The sequence below is a fragment of the Suncus etruscus genome, chromosome 5 (assembly GCF_024139225.1).
Source record: "Suncus etruscus isolate mSunEtr1 chromosome 5, mSunEtr1.pri.cur, whole genome shotgun sequence".
NCBI lineage: Eukaryota > Metazoa > Chordata > Mammalia > Eulipotyphla > Soricidae > Suncus > Suncus etruscus.
The window spans coordinates 82,985,693-83,002,665 of NC_064852.1; the positions used below are offsets into that span (position 1 = coordinate 82,985,693).

The 16,973-nt window shown below is 35.1% G+C and overlaps 1 protein-coding gene and 1 non-coding gene across 2 annotated transcripts in view; one reads left to right on the forward strand and one right to left on the reverse strand.

Moving 5' to 3' along the window:
• LOC126009196 (sodium channel protein type 2 subunit alpha-like) overlaps window positions 1–16,973 on the forward strand; it is a 178,870-nt gene that overhangs the window by 80,589 nt on the left and 81,308 nt on the right. The window contains exons 8-11 of the mRNA XM_049773565.1: window positions 1,773–1,842; window positions 3,943–4,084; window positions 4,222–4,428; window positions 6,643–6,930. Of these exons, the coding sequence (XP_049629522.1) occupies window positions 1,773–1,842; window positions 3,943–4,084; window positions 4,222–4,428; window positions 6,643–6,930 (707 nt within the window). The remainder of the gene's footprint in view (window positions 1–1,772; window positions 1,843–3,942; window positions 4,085–4,221; window positions 4,429–6,642; window positions 6,931–16,973) is intronic.
• On the reverse strand, window positions 4,500–4,626 carry LOC126010223 (small nucleolar RNA SNORA51). Its single transcript, XR_007496336.1, has one exon. It is a non-coding gene; the product is annotated as a small nucleolar RNA SNORA51 (small nucleolar RNA).

The window sequence follows — 16,973 nt, forward strand, 5'->3', positions numbered from 1 at the left end:
CTGTCCATGTTGCATTCCATCTATATCTTCTTTAATGACCACCGATCATTCATTTATTTTCTTTCCTATCCTCTCAGTTTTATAATATAGGGACTAGAATAATCTAAGTATCCTTCATTTGATACCTTTCATTAACTTGTCCTATTGTTCTATGTATCACAGATCAGTGAGATTATATTTTATCTGTCTTGTGACTTATGTGACTTAACATCATATCCTCTAGTTCCATACAAGTTGCACCAAATTGTATGATTTCATTCTTCCTTGAAGTTGCATATTATTTCATTGTGTATCCACACATCTGTTGTCAGACACCTAGTTTGATTCCATATCTTAGCTATTGTGCTTTGTGCTGTGGTGAACAATGGTGTGTGTGCACTTTGATGCAAAGTTTTTAAAATGTCAATATAATTAAAAATTCTGGATTTTATATACTGTGGTGCTTAGGTAGATGACTGTATTTTGGGGAGAACTTATATGAACTTTTAAATTAATCAAATAGAGTAGTTTTCTCTTTTTGACAAATGTATGCTCTAGCTTCTTTTTTATTAAATTTTTGATGCCTAAGTAAATTTTATATTTAAATAATCATGTAATGATTGTCACTTTTAAGTAAAAATGATAGTTTTAGTATAGAAAGTGCTATTTGATTCAGGCATAGCAAAAATAAAGTTACCTAGATGTCAAACTAGAAAACAACTTCTTGTATATTATTGGCTAAGTTACACCTACCTGTTCGTTAAATCTTAATAGTAGACACAATATATTACTTTTTTAGTATTCAAGCATTCGGAATTATTTTTATTTATACCATTAGATACAATTTTAGAATTTTTCATAAATTATTACCCTAACTTCTCAAACCATATGAAAGAATAGTCCTTGTATATAGATTCATAAAAATTTTATGTGGATTGTGTTTTTTCCATGAACATGCTTTAGCATGATTTATTCTTTGCTTCCTGAGTTCATCTACTCAACTTATTAAAATTATAAATAAAATATACCTTAAAATAAAAACTAGATGTATTTTTTTTCCGGGTCACACCCAACAGCGCTCAGGAGTTACTCCTGGCTCTATGCTCAGAAGTCGCTCTTGGCAGGCTCAGGGACCATATGGGAATGCCAGGATTTGAACCAATGAAATTCTGCATTAAAGGCAAATGCCTTATCTCCATGCTATCTCTCCGGCCCAAACTATATGTATTTTTAAAAGATATATCTCCTATGATAGTTTACCATATTCACCTACCTGAAAACAATCAAAAAAGAAAAGAAAAGCAAAGGTCTATTAATAACATGCAAACTGAAAAACCCCCTAAGCAAACATTTTTTTATAGAAAATAAGCTAAAATTAGTAGGTTTTATTGGTATAATTTATTTCCACTCTGAAGAATCAAAAAAGTAAATTTTTTTTTTGTAAATAAGCATTAGGTTTTCTCTTTCCTCAGTTTTTGTGCCAAGGCAAACAGCCTTTAAATTGGCCATCATATTTAGAAACAATTCAAACAATTTGAGTTTATATGTGCAATATAGACTGACATGAAATACTGATAATAATTATGCCTTTCTTGAAAAATAATTTCTTTATTTTTAATTCATTTAATTTAATTTTATTTATATTTTAACTTATTTACCATCTAAAACCCCTATTTAAGCTAAAATGTTATCTTTTGATGTTTCAAAGAGAACTGTTAATGAAATAATTTCATTTAGCTATATACATTATACTCTGTCATATTTAAAATTATTGGTCTTTGCTCTTTAAATAGGTCACTTTTACTTTTTGGAAGGACAAAATGATGGCTTTGCTTTGTGCAACAGCTCCAGATTGCAGGGTAAGTGAATTTCAGTCCACTGTTCTATCAGCCTCAATACTGGCCATTTCCCACTTGTTACTCATTCAAAATCTTCCATAAATTCTACTTCACCACTGACTCTCAAAATAGCTTGAATATGTGTGAATTTCTCACCTCCTTCACACACGTAATACCAGTATTTTATTTTGTCATATTAGGTCACAGCTAATTTTTCCAAATAAATCAATGATGAACAGAGAGTTAACAGAATTCCTAAGTTTATTATCATTATAAGTTTGTTATTCCTAAAAATGTTGTTGTCTTCAAGATTAAAATTCAAGATTTTCCAAAGATAATCTCTATATTTAAATGTGATGCATGTATGTCTATCATAGCTAAGAAAGGTATTTAAGAACTTAGATGAAAGGGTTTGCGGGGACCGGAGAGATAGCATGGAGGTAAGGGCGTTTACCTTTCATGCAGAAGGTCATCGGTTCGAATCCCCGGCGTCCCATATGGTCCCCCGTGCCTGCCAGGGGCAATTTCTGAGCATGGAGCCAGGAAAAAACCGCTGAGCATTGCCGGGTGTGACCCAAAATCCACAAAAAAAAAAAAAAAAAAAAAAAAAATTAGGGCCCGGAGAGATAGCACAGCGGGTGTTTGCCTTGCAAGCAGCTAATTCAGGACCAAGGTGGTTGGTTCGAATCCCGGTGTCCCATATGGTCCCCCCCGTGCCTTGCCAGGGAGCTATATTCTGAGCAGACAGCCAGGGAGTAACGCCCTGAGCACCGCCGGGTGTGGCCCAAAAAAACGACACCTCACCGCTAACAAAACAACACACGAACACACACACATCACACACAAATCACACAAAAGAAAGGGTTTGCATGGATTTCAATTTTAATTCCCCTATAAAATGTCACCCTTTCTTTGCCTCAGTTTTCTTATATGACAAATGGGTATACCAATAGAACTATAGCACTTATTATATGCTTCTTAATTCTATGATTGATATCATTTTTGAATGCTTATTAGTAAGAATCCTTGTGCCTGGGTGATAAAGCCTACAGGGAAAATTAGATATATAGTTAATTTTTATCTATTTAAAAAGATTTTTGAATGATAGGTAAAAGCATAATGCTTTTTGCAGGGAAGATGACATGTGGACATTAACAACTAATGCTGGTCAAAAATGTGCCTATGGTATCAGACTCTGTCTTAGGTTACTTTGAGACAAAGTATGATGTCTTTTTTTCTCCAGAACCCACTGTTAAATACTAAAGAATGATATTAATTTCTCATATTATGCTAAGTGCCTTTCATATTATGTCTTATTTAAGGCTTGTACATTAACAAGGCAGGATCTCTTATAATCTTTTTATATATAAAGTATCTGAAGATTAAAAAGTTGAAGGAACTTGCTTAAAATCATTTAGCCCAGTGTCAGACATGACAATACCTAAGTCATTATTTTTATTATTTGATACTCATCTTTTTCTTTCTTTCCTTTTTTTTTTTTTTTTGGTTTTTGGGTCACACCCGGTGGTACTCAGGGGTTACTCCTGGCTCTATGCTCAGAAAACGCTCCTGGCAGGCCAGGCTGACCATATGGGATGCTGGAATTCAAACCACCGACCTTCTGCATAAAAGGCAGACACCTTACCTCCATGCTATCTCTCCGGCCCTTTGATACTCATCTTGATTATTAAGATCACATCATGAAATCTTCAAGATGCAGAGGCATTCCCACCTCTCATTGTACTACCTTTTTATCTTCACTTCTTTTCATGAATACACTCACATACACATTTATGCATTTGATATCTGTGATGAAAATCTATTTTCTAGTACATTTATTTTTCTATTCATGTTTACAAACCCCTATAGATGTTATCATAAAATTGTTTTCATATGATGACATGATATATATGGCAAGTATAAATTACAAAGGAAACCAAACATAGGCAGTAGATTTTATAATTATGTAAATCAGTTCACCAAGTGCTTGATTAAGCACTAGATAATATGAAAGAATTCTGCTTTACCTAATGTCCTATAAATTAGATATTGGCATCTAAAAGCAGGAATGACAGCCATCTATTAGGTCATTACTTAATTTCTCTTTCTTTTTACCTAATTTCAGCCAGTGTCCAGAAGGCTATATCTGTGTGAAAGCTGGTAGAAACCCCAACTATGGCTACACAAGCTTTGACACTTTTAGCTGGGCTTTCTTATCCTTATTTCGTCTCATGACTCAAGATTTCTGGGAAAACCTTTATCAACTGGTGAGAATAATAAAACATTGTTCTGAGAATCTTGAAATTCTGAGATCAAAAAATTATTATAAGATACTTTTTTTGCTTAGAGTGAACTCAACACCTCATATAAAATTTCATAATATATATATTTATTTATTTTGTAGACACTACGTGCTGCTGGGAAGACATACATGATATTTTTTGTGCTTGTCATTTTCTTGGGTTCATTCTATCTTATAAATTTAATCCTGGCTGTGGTAGCCATGGCCTATGAGGAACAGAATCAGGCAACACTTGAAGAGGCTGAACAGAAAGAGGCTGAATTTCAGCAAATGCTTGAACAGCTAAAAAAGCAACAGGAAGAAGCACAGGTATTTTGGCAAACAATTACATTTAAAAAAAAATTCTTGATTCACTGGTCACACAATGGAAGTCACTGACATTTGGTGTACCAAATCAGCAGCAGGCAAAGGACCTGTGTTGACGTGTATAAGGGGTGCATCTACTGTACCTCTTCTTTCTATACAGTCAGTGTAATAAACATAGCCTGTGGTAAGAATTGGGAGGCCTTATCTTTTCTTTTCTTTTGATTTTTTAATATATATATAAAATCCTTCACCAGTGGTCTATATTGTGAATTGGGGGACAAAAAATCAGCAGCAATAGATTAGCATCCAGAAAGGCATAAGTTTTTGATAATTGTTAGAAATATAGTGTTAAGAGAATATAATTTTATTTTCATGATTGCTCTTAAAAGCGTTGACATCAACATGGAATTACAATGTTTCAGAAATTTTTTCTTGTTTATTCAAGCTTACCAAGTCAATATATATATAAATATATATATATATATATTTATAAACAAAATGTCCTCTTAATTCTCTTAGATATGGAAAAACAAAGACCTATTTGATATTATATTTTCTTGCTGAAAAGGCTTAAATGCAAATTTATGAGTTGTGCAAGAAAAACTGACTGGTATCTAAATATACTAAATAATTAGTTTAGTGATTTTTTGGTGACACTTTCTGTCTTTTACCTCGTAAATACTTCAATTTGGACTTAAAATTGAAGGTTTTGAAGTAATACTAAAATTTTTGTGCTCACTTCAGCAGCACATATACTAGAATCTCTAATCTTATTTGTTTGCCTTAACTGCATGAGCTGTTCTAGTTATTTTAGAATATCTTAAATTTTGGTTTGTTTTATTTTTTACTTCCCACCACCAATATCCCCCATCTCCTTTCTTCCCCAGCTTGAAATTTGAACACAGTTCTCTTTTACTGCTGCTTATAATAATATGTAATAAATGTCAGATAAATAAAATATACAGGAATGATAGAAACATTTAACAATATCTCTCTAAAGTTATACTATTTGTTGTTGCTTTTGGGGGGGGGGGTTGTTGGGGTCACACCTGGCAGTGCTCAAGAATTACTTCTAGCTCTGCACTCATAAATCAAGTACTCTTGGCAGACTTGGGAAACACTAAGAATGCCAGGATTGAACCTGGTTGGACCTTGTGCAAGGCAAGTGCCCTTCCCATTATGCTATCACTCTGGCCCCTAAAACTGTACTATTAAAATTTACAGATTCATTCAAACACCATGATAGACAATTTCCCACATATTTTGTTGCACACTTTTAGAGATATTTAATTTATGTCAAAGAGAAAGAAAAGTTTATTAAAAGTTCATACAATTAATTTGATATTTACTTCATCATTTAAAAACGTTCCCCTTTCTTCCATTCTATTTATTTTTTTTGTTATTCTTATTGTTACAGTGACTAGAGATAATATCACCTGACAACAGTGCTAACACACTTGGTTTTGTGTTCCAACAACCATACTTTACATGTGGAGCTGGCTATCACAAATAGCAGTGATCATGTGTTTGACAGATGTCAGTAGTGCTGATGATCAAAAAACCCTGGTCTATGCTTGCAAAGCAGGCACTTTGCCTCTGAGCCATGCCTGCATCCCTATATTCAAACATTTTGACTAGTGCTAAAAGTCACTCTTAAGTAGAAGTGTGAAACATTTAACTCAGAAATTCTTTACCTTCTAAGATTTTTTTCAATTATAGAAAATAGTGTATTATGTAAATATTATTAAATATTTTAAATGTATTCTACTTATTTAGAAAGTGCTTTCACCTAGAAAATTTTCCTAAATAAATATTTGGAAAGCATAGACTAGAACTTACCACCACTGCCCATTTTGGTTTTTAGACCATAACTAGTGGTGCTCAGGGCTTTCTCCTGTTTCTGTGCTCAGAGATCACTCCTGATGTATCTTGAGAGACTATGTGTGGTGCCAGGGGTTTAACCAGGGTCATGAATTTGCAAGATGAATGCCTTCACCCTGTTCTCTCCTGCTCTCTCCATTCACAGAGCTTGAAAATTTTATCAGTCTTATAACTTCCACCTGGTTTCTTTATAGTAATTATTTAATTATTTTTTAGCAATGCATAGTCTGAATGAAAATTGTTCTTAAGGACAAAATTGTGCTAATGAAGATAAGTAATGAATCAACAGAGAATCTTTCAAAATTATTTACAATGATTATTTCCCGGTGCCTATAGGCAGCAGCTGCAGCAGCCTCTGCTGAGTCTCGAGACTTCAGTGGCGCAGGAGGACTAGGAGTCTTCTCAGAGAGTTCTTCAGTGGCATCGAAGTTGAGCTCCAAGAGTGAAAAAGAGCTAAAAAACAGAAGGAAGAAAAAGAAACAGAAAGAACAATCTGGAGAAGAAGAGAAGGAAGATGTAGTTCGAAAATCTGAGTCTGAAGACAGTATAAGAAGGAAAGGTTTTCGTTTTTCCTTAGAAGGAAGTAGGCTGACATATGAAAAAAGGTTTTCTTCTCCACACCAGGTAAAAATCTTAAATTGCACCACTGTACTAACATAATAAAAAGTAATATTATGTCATAATTTGGAAGAGAAAAAGTAACTTTTCCTAGGATGGCATAAAACTTTCAAAATAATGGTTTTATCAAGTATTTTGCTTATTACTTTGAAGACAGCAATAGTTTTATAGCTTCTTAGAATTCAGGACAGGGTCTTTTAACCATAGATACCAACAGGGGTTAACAATTTCATAATTTTGAGGTTTCATTAAAAATGTGAGCATCTCAAGACAATTTTCCACATGAGAAGTTATTAGCAGATAGTTCTTATCCCTTCTTAATTATTGTGCTTAGGCTCAGTGAACTGTGAGTTTTCTGAATGGAAGAATCTAGAAGTGAAACAAGAACTTTTTCATATCATCTGTGTAGTTTCCATCCACATGTAATCTTCATATGAGAAGTGTATTCTCTTTGTACTAAGGGGAACACAATAAAACTGTTATAAGTATAACCAAAATTCTAACAAGCATTCATCTGGATTATTTATAATATAAAATAAGCAATGTTTTTAATGTGACCAGAGAGACAGTATGGGGTCAGAGCTCTTGACTTGCACAAGGCTGTCCCAGACTTGATCTCAACATCACATATGGTGCCCTTGTGCCAAGAGTAAGCCCTGAGAATACTGGGTGAGGATCATAAAAAAAATTCTGTTTAGTTTCACTTGATGACCAGTGTCTCATATTTACAGTGAAACTTGCATTGAAAGATTACTATAGAAACCTCTCCTGTGCCTGTCTGGTTTTTTTTGAATACCTGAAGGTCTCCTCAGAGGCCTAGGGAGCACACCCCTAAAAAACTGCATTTTGAAGCTGCCCAGTGAGTAAACTCTGGCTGTGGGGATTGCCACACAATAAGCTGAGCTCTCTGGCCTGTGGAGGCTCTGCCCTGCTGTGTCTTTGATCACTCTGAGGACTTCAAGAGAAACTTCTCCAGTGCCTGTCTGTGTTTCTGAATAACTGAAGGTCTCCTCAGAGACCTAGGGAAGGCACCCCCAAAAAACTATCAACTAGAAGCAGCAGAAGAGCACGGCTGCTTCACTTTGCGACCATGCATTTTTCTCACCAATGAACCCCACCACAACACACAGGAAAAACTACACTGCAAGCATGACAATGGAGAAAACTCGCAGGCAAATACCCGCACAGAGAATGAAGATGAAAGCTCGGATGACCTAATAAATTCCAACCATCTGATTAACCTCTCGGATAAGGAAATTAAAATAGCAATATGGAAGATATTTGTAGAACTCAAAGAAAGCATAGATCGATCTGAACAGAACACAAAGACTGAAATCAAAAAACTCTAAACTGAAATAACAGATCTGAAAAACATGGTAGCTCAACTGAAAAACTCAATGGATGGCCTCGCCACCAGGGTAACAGCAGCTGAGGTGAGAATCAGAGTACTGGAAGATGTGATGCAGAAAAACTCAAAACAGCAGAAGAAATTGAAAAAGAAACTTAAGACAAATGAACAGTCAATGGAAAAAGTACTCAAGGAATTTGAACAGATGAAAATAGTAGTCTTTGATAAACTTAACAGAAACAATATAAGATTCATTGGAGTACCAGAGACCCAGGCAGGAGATTTCCAGGAAGAATCAACTGTCAAAGACATCATCAAAGAGATATTTCCAGAGTTAAAGACTACATACAATCAAATCCTGCATGACCGAAGAGTACCAGCTAAAAGAGACCTGAAGAAAAACACTCCAAGACATATCCTTGCTACAATGACAAATCCCACAAATAGAGAGAGAATACTGAAAGCAGCAAGATCAAAAAGGGACATTACATTCAAAGGAGCATCTCTAAGACTTACAGCAGACATGTCACAAGAAACTCTCAAGGCCAGAAGACAGTTGTGGGATATTGTGACAAGACTGAATGAAATGAATGCCTCACTGAAAATACTGCACCCAGCCCGACTCATGTTCAGGTTTGAAGAAAGAATACATAGCTTCATGGATAACTAAAAACTCAGAAACTTCACAGATGAAAAATCTGCCTTAAAGGAAAAACTGACAGGTCTCCTCTAAGACAAGAGAGACCAACAAACACAGCAAACTTACTTACAAAGATGACATTAAATCCTATGACAATCATCTCCCTCAATGTCAATGGACTAAATTCACCAATTAAAAGACACAGAGTGGCAAAATGGGTCAAAAAGATGAATCCAACCTTCTGCTACCTACAAGAAACACATCTGAATAGTCAGAACAAATATAGACTCAAAATCAAAGGCTGGAGGAAAATCATCCAAGCAAACAACACCTTCAAAAAAGCTGTAGTGGCCATATTAATATCTGATGACAACAACTTTATACTCAGAAAAGTGGCAAGGGACAAACATGGACACTATGTACTAATCAAGGGATATGTGCAACAGGAAGAAATCATATATGCACCCAATGAGGGACCAGCAAATTATCTAATACAGTTGCTGACAAATCTGAAAGAAGAAATCAATAATAACACAATAATTGTGGGAGACCTCAACATAGCCCTGTCAACACTTGATACGTCAACCAGACTGAAACACAACAAAACATACTAGCCATGAAAACAGTAATGGAAGAAAGAGGACTAATATATATATATGACACTCCATCCCAAAAAACCTGGATACACATTCTCCAATGTACATGGGTCATTCTTCAGAATAAACTACATGGTGACACATAAAACATACCTCCATAAAATCAAAAGGATAGAATTCTTGCAGGCTACCTTTGCTGACCAGAAGGCTCTGAAATTAGATGTGAACTACAAAGGCACACAGAAGAAAAACTTTAAGAATCGGGAATTAAACACCCTGCTACTGAACAAACAGTGAGTCCGAGATGAAATCAAAAGGAAATCAAAATTTTCCTGGGAACAAATGATAATAAAGACACAAACTGCCAGAATATATAGGACACAGCAAAAGCGGTCCTGAGAGGAAAATTTATAGCTCTACAAGCACACATCAGTGAGGAAGAAGAGGCATACCTGAATTACTTAATGGCGCAGCTCAAAAAATTAGAGAATGACCAACAAAAGGAACTAAAAATAGGGAGACAGAAGGAAATAACAAAGCGGAAAGCAGAAATCAATGAAGTGGAAAAACAAAACACAATCCGAAAGATCAATGAAAGCAGAAGTTGGTTCTTTGGAAAAATAAACAAGATTGATAGACCATTGGCAAAACTCACAAAGAAAGAAAGAAGGAGAAATCTGATAACCTGTATTAGAAATGAAAAGGGGGAGATCACGACAGATCTTGCAGAGATCCAAAGAGTAATCAGAGACTACTTTGAGAAATTGTATGCTACTAAAAATGAGAACCTAGAAGAAATGGAAAAATTCTGGACACTTATAAACTTCAACATTTAAAGTGGATGTAGCATATCTAAACACAGTATCACTACTGAGGAAATTGAAACTGTAATCAAACATCTGCCCAAAAAGAAAAGCTCAGGTCCAGATAGATTTACTAATAAATTTTTTTCAAATCCTTCAAGAGGACCTATTACCAATCTTAGCCAGGCTCTTCCATGAAATTGAAAAAATGGGAATAGTCCCAAACAGCTTTTATGAAGCCAACATCACCTTGATACCTAAACCAGACAGAGATGCTACCAAAAAAGAAAATTACAAACCAATATCCTTGATGAATAAAGATGCAAAGATCTTCAACAAAATCCTGGCAAATAGGATCCAACGCATCATCAATAAGATCATACACTACGACCAAGTAGGTTTCAACCCAGGAATGCAAGGATGGCTTAACATCCATAAATCTATCAACATCATACACAGCATCAACAAGACGAAAAATAAAAAATCAGATGATCATATCAATAGATGCAGAAAAAGCATTTGATAAGGTCCAACACCCATTCTTGATCAAAACTCTCAGCAAGATGGAATGAAAGAAACCTTTCTTAATCTAGTTGAAGCCATCTACCAGAAGCCAATGGCAAATATTATCCTCAATGGAGAAAAACTAACAGCCTTTCCTCTAAATTCTGGCACAAGACAAGGCTGTCTACTCTCACCACTCCTTTTTAATATAGTAGTGGAAGTTCTTGCTATAGCAATCAGGCAAGAAAAAGATATCAAGGGAATCTAGATAGGAAAGGAAGAAGTCAAGCTCTCATTGTTTGCAGATGACATGATACTCTACTTAGAAAACCCTAAAGACTCTACCAAAAAGCTTCTTGAACAATAGACTCATATAGCACGGTGGCAGGCTACAAAATTAACACACAAAATCAATGGCCTTTTTATACACCATAGTGATAGGGAAGAGAAGAAGTCAAGAAGGCAATCCCATTCACATTAGTGCCACACAAACTCACATATATTGGAGTCAACTTGACCAAAGACATGCAGGTCCTATAGAAAGAAAACTATAAAGCCCTGCTCCAAGAAATAAAAAGAGGACACACGGAAATGGAAACACATACCCTGCTCATCGATTGGCAGGATGAACATCATTAAAATGGCAATACTCCCCAAAGCATTATACAGCTTAATGCGATCTCCTTAAAAATACCCATGACATTCTTCAAAGAAGTGGATCAAACACTTATGAAGTTCATCTGGAACAATAAACACCCTCGAATAGCTAAAGCACTCCTAGGGAAAAGGAGTATGGGAGGCATTACTTTCCCCAGCTTTAAACTGTACTACAAAGCAATAGTTATCAAAACAGCATGGTATTGGAAAAAAGGCAGACCCTCAGATCAGTGGAATAGGCTTCAGTTCTCAGACAGTGTTCCCAGACATACAGTTACCTAATTTTTGACAAAGGAGCAAGAAATCCTAAGTGGAGCAGGCAAAACCTCTTCAATAAGTGTTGCTGGCAGAACTGGTTAGCCACTTGCAAAAAAGCGAACATAAACCCCCAGTTAGCATCATGTACGAAGGTAAAATCCAAATGGATTAAAGACCTTGATATCAGACCTGATACCATAAGGTATATAAAACAACACTTCGGTAAAAAAAAAAAAAAACAAACTCCATAGCATTGAGACTAAAGGCATCTTCAAGAAGAAAACTGCACTTTCCAAACAAGTGGAAGCAGAGATCAACAGATGGGAATACACTAAACTGAGAAGCTTCTTCACCTTAAAAGAAATAGTACCCAGGATACAAGAGCCTCCCACCGAGTGGTAGAAACTATTTACCCAACACCCATCAGATAAGGGGCTAATATCCAAATTATACAGGGAACTGACAGAACTTTACATGAAAAAAAAATCTAATCTCATCAAAAAATGTGGAGAATAAATGAATAGACGCTTTGATAAAAAAGAAATACAAATGGCCAAAAGGCACATGAAAAAATGTTCCTCGTCACTAATCATCAGGGAGATGCAAATCAAAAGAACGATGAGATACCATCTCACACCACAGAGATTGGCATACATCACAAAGAATGAGAACAATCAGTGCTGGCAGGGATGTGGAGAGAAAGGAACTCTTATTCACTGCTGGTGGGAATATAGTCTCCAACCTCTATGGAAAGCGATATGGAGATTCCTCCAAAATCTGGAAATTGAGCTCCCATTCGACCCAGCTATTCCACTCCTAGGGATATACCCTAAGAACACAAAAATACAATACAAAACCCCCTTCCTCACACCTATATTTATTGCAGCACTATTCACAATAGCCAGGCTCTGGAAACAATCAAGATGCCCTTCAACAGACAAATGACTAAAGAAACTGTGGTACATATACACAGTGGAATATTATGCAGCCGTCAGGAGAGATGAAGTCATGAAAATTTCCTATACATGGGTGTACATGGAATCTATCATGCTAAGTGAAGTAAGTCAGAGGGAGAGAGAGAGAGACGCAGAATAGTCTCACTTATCTATTGATTTTAAGAAAAATAAAAGTCATTTTTGCAACAATCCTCAGAGACTATAAGAGGAGGGCTGGAACTTCCCGCTCACTTCACGAAGCTCACCACAAAGAGTGGTGAGTGCAGTTAGAGAAATAACTACACAGAGAACTACCATAATCATGTGACTAAATGAAGGAACTGGAAAGCCTGTCTAGAGTACAGGTTGGGGTGGGGTGGGGTGGAGGGAGATTTGGGACATTGGTGGTGGGAATGTTGCACTGGTGAAGGGGGGGTGTTCTTTACATGACTGAAACCTAATCACAATCATATATGTAATCATGAAGTTTAAATAAAGGAAAAAATAAATATAAAAAATAAAGATTACTATAAAAAAGTATAGTAAATGTTCGCTAAATGACTCTGTTATATATACTAATATAAACTGTTGAAACATTAGCATTTGGATCATAATTTTCCTTAATATTAAATTAATGCCCAGACATAGTTTAATAATAAATCATTTCTCTAGTAGTGAAACTTCATAAAAAGCAATAACAAGAACAATACTTATAATAGTGGTAGTGATTAACTCAGCACATTGCAGTATATAATATAAACTGAAGTCTATTGGAAAAGATCTAGGTAGGCCTTATAGTTATCCATCCTAATTTACAGATGTGAAAAGGAGTAAATTCTTGTTTGAGTTTTGTTCTTGACTTTTCTTTTGTTTTTTTGTTTTGTTTTGTTTTTGGGCCACACATGGCGGTGCTCAGGGGTTACTCCTGGCTGTCTGCTCATAAGTAGCTCCTGGCAGGCACGGGGAACCGTATGGGACACCGGGATTCGAACCAACCACCTTTGGTCCTGGATCGGCTGCTTGCAAGGCAAATGCCGCTGTGCTGTCTCTCCGGGCCCCAGATTTCTTTTGTTAAACATAATACATCAATCTACACCTCTGTTGTCATAAAAGATAATATTTTAATCTATTTTAAATAGTTGAGTAATATCCCATTGAATATATGTATTAAAACTTTATCTCGTCACCAGTTGGTGAACATTTAGGCTGTTTCCATTATATTTCAAAATATCAGTATTTAAGTATACAAATGTATCTTGAAATTAGAGAAATTTTTCTTTTAAACAAATTCCATATAGATGCTCTATTTTATTTTACTAAGGTTTATAATGCTGTTTAAGCTACTGTTTTAACAGTTGCAGCAGCCATCACACAAATCCCTCCATTACTGTTTCAAGGTCCCGCCACCATTATCCCAGATATCCCTTCCTCTCCAATATAGTCCCCTCAGTTTCCAGTTGTATTGATCATGTCTCTGGTTTTATTATATTTGGAACAGTCTAATCTTTTTCTTAGTTTAGTTTCTTTATATTTCATATATGAGAGAGGTCACCTAGTATTTGTCTTTTAATATTTTACTTCACATAGCATAACATCCTCCAATTCAATCCAAGTTGTAACAAACTGTAATTTTTAGCTTTTTTCATAGAGCTTATTTGTCACAATTTTTTTTTATCAGTTTAACTGTTTTGAGAAATTTGGGTTGTTCCTAGACCTTAGCAATATTAAACAGTGCTGCAATGAACATAGGTATGCATATGGTATTTTTGGATCAATGTTTTGTGTTCATAGAAAAAATACCTAATAGCAAAAGCCATGGGTTACATTAAAGTTCTATTTGTAATGTTTTGATAAGTCTAAAATCATAAGTAATTTTCCAAAGTAGTTGAACCAGGTAGCAGTTCAATTTCAGTGAATGAAAAATCATTTTACACCATTTCCTCCCTACACTTATTGTTTTTGGTCACTGATATTTTGATTTGGATTTCCTTGATAATTATTAATGGTAATATTTTTTTCATGTGCTTCTTAATCATACTTATATAGTCTTTGGGAAATTTCTTTTATGCATGTGTGTGTGTGTGTGTGTGTGTGGTTTTTGGGCCACACCCGGTAACGCTCAGGGCTTACTCCTGGCTATGCACTCAGAAATTGCTCCTGGCTTGGTGGACCATATGGAACATTGGGAAATTGAACCGCAGTTCGTCCTAGGTTAGCACGTGCAAGGCAAACACCCTACAACTTGTACCACCGCTCCAGCCCCATTGTTGAGAAATTTCTATTCTTTTCATTTTTGGTGTTGTTTTTGGAAGAGATATAATATTATATATATGTATATATATATATATATATACTATATATATATATCTTGGAACTTAATTCAGTCTTATGTGTGGTGTGGAAATAATCTCTCCTAATAAATAAAATGTCATTTTACTCTTGGTCTCACTTCTCATACAATACAGAAGCTTTACATTTTTATCTAGTACTATTTGTTTAGTTTTGTTTTCTTTGCAATCATGGAAATGTAACTTTAAAAAAATTACTATTTTGATTAATAAATTTTAATTAAGTCACCATAATATATAGTTGCAAATTTGTTCAAGATTGAGTATGCCATAACCAGTGCACATTTCCTTTTTCCATGTCCACAGTTTTCCTCCCCCCACCTCCTGATGGCACACATAGTTTCTCTCTCCTTCTGTATTTGCATGAATGTATGTATATATGTATATGTGTATATACTATCTCTCATTTTTTCCTTTAGGTAATACTTATTTTGTAATGCTGTTAGCAAAGGGATATCATACATATAACTTCATCTCCATTCAGTACCCAGTTCTTGTCCAGAATGATCACTCAAGACATTCATTGTATAGTGGTCCCTTCTCTGCCCTAACTACACTCCCCTGCTCTTTCAAGTTTCCAACCATGAAATAGTTTTCCTGGCTATCGTCTCTATTGTTTAGGAATATTATTACCATATTATCTTTTTATATACCACATGAGAGTGATTACTATGTACATCTCTCTCCACCTGACTCATTTCACTAAGCATAACACTTTATATCCATCCATATATAAGCAAATTTCATTACATCATTTTTACTAACAGCTGTGTAATATGCCACTACATAGCTGTACCATTGTTTATTTTCTCATCTATTCTCAGGCACTTGGGTTGCTTCCAGATACTAGCTATTTTGAATGTACACTCAATTATCCAATGGAGGAAAGCTGGTGCTTTTGAAATAATATGCATGTTTGGAAAGCAACAAAAGAAAAGAACTTTACTAAAGAAGTTTACATAGAATAAAACAATCATAGAAATACAAAATCAAAACTATCTTGAATAAACAGATCAATTAGTTTTTTAAGTGTTTCTTCTTGCTCATAATGAATAGGATTATTGTCATAAGATAGTCTAAAATGTTTTATAATTTATATATGCTTATAGATATCGATAATAATTATTTTGCTAAAAGAAAATTTGACATATACTTTAATGATGGTCAAGGGATATAAAAATATCGAGGTACAAAATTATCTTTAAGTACCCACTGAGATTTAGATATTACAATTATTTTCTATGACCTCTCTGAACTTTATCAATTGTCAAAGAAAGATGTGATTGTCAGAAATCCAAGCACAGTCTCACACTTATTTTGAACCATGTTATGGCCAGCTGTTTGAATAAAATACTCTTTGGTTAAATCTCAGTCATAATCTTGTCACGGATAATCAGAGGACTATCAAAAGAAGCAGAATTAAATATTGGAAAAGCAAAGAGCAAGTGTTTATTGGAGTAATTTATAAAAAGAAAAGTAAACTAGTTATAAATGGAGTGTTTTATTATGCTTAGCAATTTAGTTTAAAAATCAAGAAAAAATGCATAATAGTAACAATGCAGCCATTTGGAACCTTTTAAGTTATCTTATGAGATACTTAATGAAAATCAAATTTTTAAATATGGTCCTTTTCATTTTTCTTTTATCTTTTCTTTTTTATGGAGGCACTCAGCATCACTCAGGGGTTTCCCCAGCTCTGAGCTCAGAAGTTACTCCTGGCAGACTTGGGGGACCATATATGAGACCAAGGAACAATCCCGGGTTGGCCACATTCAAGGCAAATGCCCTACCTGCTGTGCTATTGTTCTAGCCTCCAATTTTTTTTTTTAATTTTGAATATACCCTGTTGCTCGGAGACTATTCCTGACTCTGCTATTTGAGATCATTCTTGACTAAATTGGGAAAGGGGGAGAAATGTGGTGCAGAGGATTAAACCTTGATCTGCTGAATGCAAGGCAAG